This window comes from Rhinopithecus bieti, unplaced genomic scaffold, assembly GCF_001698545.2.
Source record: "Rhinopithecus bieti isolate Rb0 unplaced genomic scaffold, ASM169854v2 scaffold_33940, whole genome shotgun sequence".
Classification (NCBI taxonomy): domain Eukaryota; kingdom Metazoa; phylum Chordata; class Mammalia; order Primates; family Cercopithecidae; genus Rhinopithecus; species Rhinopithecus bieti.
The window spans coordinates 213693-221664 of NW_016814565.1; the positions used below are offsets into that span (position 1 = coordinate 213693).

At 38.6% G+C, this 7972-nt stretch overlaps 1 protein-coding gene across 10 annotated transcripts in view; it reads right to left on the minus strand.

Annotated features, from left to right (window-relative positions):
• CCAR1 (cell division cycle and apoptosis regulator 1) overlaps window positions 1-7972 on the minus strand; it is a 75984-nt gene that overhangs the window by 28450 nt on the left and 39562 nt on the right. For all 10 annotated transcript variants that reach the window (XM_017851451.1, XM_017851452.1, XM_017851450.1 and 7 more), the window contains 5 exons: window positions 6120-6345; window positions 5369-5482; window positions 4659-4825; window positions 3715-3925; window positions 2824-2907 (listed from right to left, as the gene is read on the minus strand). In XM_017851451.1, coding sequence (XP_017706940.1) covers window positions 2824-2907; window positions 3715-3925; window positions 4659-4825; window positions 5369-5482; window positions 6120-6345 — 802 coding nt within the window. The remainder of the gene's footprint in view (window positions 1-2823; window positions 2908-3714; window positions 3926-4658; window positions 4826-5368; window positions 5483-6119; window positions 6346-7972) is intronic.

Genomic DNA, 7972 nt, shown 5'->3' on the forward strand with positions numbered 1-7972 from the left:
TTTTTTGAAACGGAGTCTCACTCTGTCGCCCAGGCTGGAATGCAGTGGCATGATCTCGGCTCACCGCAAGCTCTGCCTCCCAGGTTCAAGTGATTCTCCTGTCTAAGTCCCCCAAGTAGCTGGGATTACAGATGCTCACCACCACACCCAACTAATTTTTGTACTTTTAGTAGTGACGGGTTTCACCATGTTGGTCAGGTTGGTCTTGAACTCCTGACCTCGTGATCAACCTGCCTTGGCCTCCCAAAGTGCTGGGATTATAAGCGTGAGCCACCACGCCCAGCCTTTTGTGTGACTTTACAAATGTGGTGAAAAGAACATTTGTACAGCTCACACAATACTTGTGAAAATGTAAAACGATAGCATATTTTTGGAAAATAAAACATATTAACATGCGTAAACATTTTTTTCAATGTTCTTTGACCCAGAAGTTCTCATTTCTGGCTGTCTACCCTAAGGAAACATCCTAAATAGAAGGGGGAAAAAACCCACAAAACTATAGATTCACTTATTTCCTCCCTCCAAAAAAGTGAAGAGTCTAAATGTCTCATAAATTAGCCAGGTGTGGTAGTGAATGCCTGTAGTCCTAACCACTTGGGAGGCTGAGATGGGAAGACTGCTTGAGCCCAGGAGTTTAAGGTTCTAGTGAACTATGCACTGCACTCCAGCCATGGTGACAGAGACCTTGTCTCTAAAAGTAAGTAAGTAAACAAATGTCCAATAGAGGAGTAATACCAGCAGGGAATGGTGGCTCGTGCCTGTAATCCCAGCACCTTTGGAGTCCGAGGTAGAAGGATCGCTTGAGGCCAGGAGTTTAAAATCAGCTGGGGGAACACAGCAAAACCCCACCTCTTTATAAAAAAAAAAAAAAAAAAAAATTAGCCAGACATGGTGGAACATGTCTTTAGCCCAAGCTACTTGAGAGGCTTAGGTGAGAGGACCACTTGAGCATAGGAGTTTGAAGCTGCAGTGAACTCTAATGACACCACCGCACTGTCCCTTTAATCAATTTACTTTAATAGTATAAAACATTTAAAAATAATTACATGCACAAAATTAATGTTAACTCAACAGGATGTGTCATTTTCTTTTTTTTTGAGGCAGAGGCTTGCTCTGTTACCCAGGCTGGAGTGGCATAACCACGGTTCATGGCTCACTGTGGCAATCTTGACCTTCCAAGTTCGACTGATCCTCCCACCTCAGGCTCCTAAGTAGCTGGGACTATAGGCATGCATCACCATGCTTGGCTAATTTTTTTTTTTGGTAGAGACAGAGTCTCAATATGTTGCCAGGGCTGATCTTGAACTACTGGGCTGTAGCAATCTGCCCATCTGGGCCTCCCAAAGTGCTGGGATTACAGGCATAAAGCATAGTGCCCAGCTGCAACCTTACACACACACATACACACATGTATTTTTAGACAAAATTTCATTTTGTTGCCTAAGCTGGAGTGCAGTGGCACAATCATAGTTCACTGCAGGCTCCAGATTCCAGGCTCAAGCAATCCTCCCACCTCAGCTTCCCAAGTAGCTGGGACTATAGGCGTGTGCCACTATGCCCAAATAATTTTTTAGACTTTTTGTAGAGACAGGGCCTCACTATGTTGCAGAAGCTGGTCTCAAACTCCTAGACTGAAGCAATCCTCCTCCTTCAGCCCCCAGAAGTGCTGGGATCACAGGCATGAGCCACCTTGCCTGGCTTATTATTTTATGGTTGTTTTTTTTTTCTACTCAGTATCCTCGAGTTGAAGTGATCGTAACTTTTATACACAATAACCAATCAACCAATCACAAAGCTTGTACTCAGAAAAACACAAATGGAATAAAACACACAACAGGTGAGGTGGATCACATGTGTAATCCCAGGACTTTGGGAGGCTGAGGTGGGTGGATCAATTGAGGTCAGGAGTTCAGACCAGCCTGGCCAACACGGTGAAACCCCACCACTACTAAAAATACAAAAATTAGTTGGGCATGGTGGCACAAGGCCTGTAGTCCCAGCTACTAGGGAGGCTGAGGCACAAGAATCTCTTGAACCCGGGAGGCAGAGGTTGAGATCGTGCCACCGCACTCCAGTCTGGGCGACAAAGCAAGACTCTGTCTCAAAAAAAAAAATATATATATATATACACACACACATATATATATGTATAAACTGTGTATATATACACACACACACACACACACAAACACACACACACTGCCCAGGATGGTCTCAAACTCCTAGACTCAAGCGATCTGCCCATCTATGCCTCTCAAAGTGCTGCAATTAGAGGCGTGAGCCACCGCTCCCAGCCTCTTCCCAGTTTAGATGTATATCAATCTATGTTTTAATTTTAAATATATTTTAGGCTGGGTGCAGTAGCTCACCCCTGTAATCCTAACACTCTGGGAGGCAGGGGTGGGTAGATCACTTGAGGCCAGGAGTGTGAGACTGGCCTGAACAACATGGCAAAATCCCATCTCTACTAAAAATACAGAAATTGGCCTGGCATGGTTGTACGTGCCTGTAATCGCAGCACTCAGGAGTTCGAGACCAAACTGGCCAGCATGCTGACATCCTGGCTGGCCATCCTGGCTAACACGGTAAAACCCCGTCTCTACTAAAACTACAAAAATTAGCCGGGCGTGGTGGTGGGGCACCTGTAATCCCAGCTACTCAGGAGGCTGAGGCAAGAGAATCTATTGAACCCAGGAGACAGAGGCTGCAGTGAGCCGAGATCATACCACTACACTCCAGCCTGGGCAACAAACCGAGACTCCATCTCAAAAAAATCTTTTTTACTTGAAAAAGATAAGTAAAATCCATCCTTATTAAAGTTACCTTCATTGTCTTTGGATCAAGTTTAGACCAATGGGTAGGTGTAGAAATTTCTTTAGCTTCACCATCATCCTTCTCTTCTTCATCCTGACATACAAAGTTAAGAATGTAATTACTATTATGAAACCGTAAAACAAAATAATTTATTTTAAAAGTCTGTTGCTGATCTGTGCAAGGTCACAAATGTTTCAGATTGTCTTCTCCTAAAGTTATTATTTAGGCAAGTCCACGTACATACATTCTACCACTTTTAACTGATCACAAAGACACTCATCAGCCAATCAAAGCCAGATCTGTGAAACACAAAAGGGTGATAAATTACAACACAAAGGATATCAGGGATGCACAAACACTGCCGGTCTCCACAAACCACACAGTGTGTGATCTTGCCCCAATTTTCAAGCCACCCAAAGACTGATTTAGTCAGACCTTTGAAATGTACCAAAGACGTTGCCACATAGCCTGAAATTTCAAATCTCTCAGACTTGTGGTTGTCCAATTTCAAATATCCATGACTAGAACTGATGACCATGAAAAAGAAAATTTTTTAAATTTTAGAAAATGGCAAAATGTTTAAAATGGCTTAATACTGAATCTTGTTCAACAACTGGTCCCAGATTCCAGCAACTAGACCTATGATAAAAACAAAATTCTGTGCAATTTAAGCACAACTTATTTTCCTCTGAGGTCTCAGCACTCTTAAAGTTAGGATAATAGACAGAAATTTTAAGAGAAAAGAACATACAACTATACTGCTGAAAGCTGGATTACCAGTCGCTGTTACCAGTTATGTTCCTCCATGTGTGTTTGTTATGTAGTGTGTGGTGTGCATTTGTGCCTGTGTTCCTGTGCCTGTGAGAAGCGGAAATAGAAAAAGGGATTAGCGTTCAGTGCCTGTTCTCCATCAGCCTCCTTGCGTTCACCCTGAAGCTTCTCGACCAGCTGCTGCTTGTATCCTCGGGAGAGGGTTTCCCACTCTGAGCGGGTGGGAAGGCAATGCCAAACATCCGGGAAAAATAAAACCACTGTCTCCACATGAGCTGGAACTGTACGCCCCTTGTGGGTCTCCTCAGGGCGATGGTAGCGAATCTCTGCAAAACGGTACCTGTTGCAAGGGAAGAAGCATGTTGGAAAAAAAATTCTAAAATACATTTTAAAGACCCTAGTTCACTTGTAGCACATCAAGTAAAGAAATTTTGCTGCAAGAACTTGAGGTTGGTCTAAAGAAAAAAAAATTATAGAAGCCATAGTTCCTCTTTTGGTACATTTGTACAATATTTAATAAGTTAAAGGAAGAATATGTTCCCCCAAGGCATTTTCAAGTTTGATTACAGAGCTACCCACATTTTAGAGAATACCTGAAGAAGCTGGATAGCTGTTCAGATTTCATGTGCTAAAAAAGAATATTCTCAAATTAAGTCACAAAAGACACACTAAAATACACAGGACAAATAAGCCTCAAGAGAAAATATGGCTGAACAAAAATAATCGCAACTACATCATTTTATAACAAAAGAATTATAATGAAATGAAGTTCTCTCTTGACGATCTTCTCCAGCTATGCATGAAATGAAAAGTATTTTCAACATACATCCAATTTCCAAAGTACAACATAACAAAACATTTAAATTTTCAGTTTATTTTGATTAGTTCTTAATCCTTTTCCCCAAAACATTTTGGCACCAAATAAACTTTAGCTACAAATGGGGATTTTCCTTTGGGATTACCTGCATGACCAGGATTGCTAAAATAAGCCGAGGGGAAAAGGCTGATCGACAAGAACAACTACATAAACTATTAGTAAAACACTTCTAATCAAGAAATGAATTGGTACTTACCATTGTGTGCACACACTTAGATCAATGCCTGTCAGAGCCTTACAACAACGAATAGCAGTCTTAATCAACACAGAGGGATCTTTTTCTGGGTCTGGTCCATCCAACGAAGGAGACCAGTGGCCTCCAATGGCCATAGCTTCATCCTTGCCTTTCATGCCCACTAAAAACTAATTCAAAACAAAGAATCATTTACATATATTACGTACCCTGTCAAATCACAAATAAGATACTTGAGAAGGAAAGGTACAAACCTTTCCAATACCATTTTTACTACCTCTGGTATCTGTCAGTCAAGGAAGAGTTCAGTTCATTGTGTTCCACACTGCATTTCAGCAATGGAATAGGATTTACACACATCATAACTCATCCTTTTAAAATATTTCTTCAGATAGTTCTTTTAAAGAAACAAGCTATAATTCAAACTTCAACAACATCCAAAGACACTGAATCCTATTACCACCAAGATTCTACTATGTTACGAATATAAAACATCAAAATGACTGTTGAACTAGTAGTGTACAAATAAGATATAGTCATAATCTGCAATGAGAAAAACATCTACATCATTAAATTCTGGGTGCCTTAATACTGAAATTAGTCATTAAACTAATCAACACATATTAAAATGTAGGGTTTTAGATTTTATATGTACAAAGTTACAGCTAAGCAAAGTGAATACATCTAAAGTTAAAACAAATGTGTCCTTTTACCTTAACAAGTCTAGCAGGATGTTGGAATCCATCTCGAAGTTCTTGTGGGTCTTCAGCAAGAGCACATGACTTATGATACAAATCTTCCATACTAGGGCTAGCCATCAGCATTACCTATTATAGTCAAATAATTCAATCCTGTCAAAAGTCTAAAGTAATGTGAAAAAATGAGAAGCACTACTAATTATCTTTACATATTAGATGTCTGAAATTTTTAAATAAAAATAGGAAGTAATACTATAGCAGAAATAGTATTAGATACCTCAGCCTCCCAAAGTGCTGGGATTACAGGCATGAGCCACCACGCCAGGCCTAGATACCTTATAATTACTTAGTTTTAACTTTTGAAGGGATGCTTTTTCACTCAAACAATGCTTTAAACAAAACTGTAGACTATACATAATATACTGAATGTTTCCCTTAAGACTAACATTTAGTGCATTCATCTAACACTAAGTTTTATCTGAGGCTACCAGAAGTCATACGACATTCCAAATATCTCATTAACATCAACTTTATCTTCACATTTTTATGAGGTTTAAAATGTTAGAATAACTTGTTTTACAGCTCAAGAGATGAGGCAAAGAGAGTTTAAATTAAATTATATAACCAAAATAGGATCAAGCAGTCAAGAAGAAAACAGGTATTCGAGTCTACCTAACAAACACTTTCTGAAGGATAATTCTACATACCCTTTTATTATGAATAACTGCTAAGAAATTTAAGCTGCATATCACAGTTGAATACAAACCTTTGCACTGTATAAGTGGTCGGCATCTGGTGGATCAAGAATGGCCATATTTTTTTCTAAGGACTCTACTTCTCTGTGCATTACATAAAAATTGCAGTAATTTCCCAGCTGAAATGGTCTTGACAAAGGGAAAGCATCCACCCATGTAAACTGAGCATCAAAAAAGTCACTAGGTATATACAAATTCTGATAACGGCGCCTTAGTTCCATCATGTCACAACTGGGACTGAAAAACAGACATAAGTAGTGAGTAAAGAGCCTTAATAAAAAGGTTACACAAACATTCACTCGATTCTGTAGCAAATACAATTTCATATGGTAAAAGTAAGCTGAAAAGGACAAAGTCAGTTACCAATGAGCTACAGATTTGAATAGAGACATATGAAAATATTACTTTCAAATTTGTATACTCAAAGCTTTGAATAAATAGTATTCTCAGTGTTATCTTTATTTCGTTACTTTTTGTTACAGAAGACCCTTTGAAATAACTTGAACCTCAGCTCCAGAAAAGATCTGTACAAAAGCAGGTTTTCCTCAGTTGGAACTGTGGATTACTTGAAGATTACGGTTCATGTTGAAAGGATACAAAACATCAATGAGAGTGGTACCAAATTAATATTTCTGTATGCCCCTCAATCAGGTTTTCAGAGTGCGGAAAAACTATGTAACTTTTATCTTACTATAGTAAGTTCCTAGATCAAGCATACTTACATTCAAAATTAAATACAAAAATCCACACAAAAGGAAAATTCGTATGTTCCTTGGATTATCTGCACCTCCACACCCCTTTCTCTGTGAATGATTAAGATCCATACCTGATTATTATGTATAGAGGGCATAAATTTCTTGTCTTTTAAGTCTCGCACTGATTTTTTAAAGGATCATTTCCTCTTTCCTAAGAAGTAGAGTTTTTAAAAGAGAGGAATTGAAAGGTCAATCTGGCAAAAGGTTAAGAGATGTCTGTTAAAAGTATAATGTAAGATGAAAAGACAACTACATTGTCTTTTTTAAAGACAACTAAAGGCAGAAGTATGAAAGATGAAGTAATCTACATGTAGAGATGTCTTTATTTGAAGTATAAAAATAAATACAGAGCAATAAACTTGTCAGATAATAGACTATTATCTACCTACCTATTTATCTATTTTATCTACAGACAGAATCTCTCTATCTATCCATCCATCTATCCATCCATTCATCCACCCATCCATCCATCCATCCAATCTAAAGACAGAATCTTGCTCTGTCGCCCAGGCCAGAGTACAATGTGGCATACTCATAGCTTTTTGTAACCTGAATTCCTAGGCTCAAGCAATCCTTCCATGTCAGCCTCCAAGTATTATAGCTAGGACTACTGGTGCACTACAACATGTGGTTAACTTCTACTTTTTGTAGAGGTGAGGTCTCACTATATGCCTAGGCTGGTCTCAAACTCCTGGCCTCAAGTGATTCTTCCACCTTGGCCTCCTAAAGTGCTGGATTACAGGTGTGAGCCACCAGTGCCAGGCCTGTAATTACACTTTATTTGGGTATGATCCTGCTGTCAAAATAATAAAAACGTGAAACAAGTATCTGAGTTTTGTTTTAAGGAAGTGTTACAAAAGAAAATATGTATAATTGTTTCCCAATTTCGCATCACCAGAATTTTTGAAGTCATGTTTTACCCCACAGGAGTAAAATTTATAATAAAACAAAAGATGTAAGTACAAATAAATCATTTCATGGGCATGAAGTTTTTTATAATCACATTAGTGTAAGAAAATCTTAATTTATACAACTACGAATGAGAAGTATGGAAACTTTAAAATCATTTTTACTTGCAAGAGATCCATTTTTTTTTTTTTTTTTTTTTT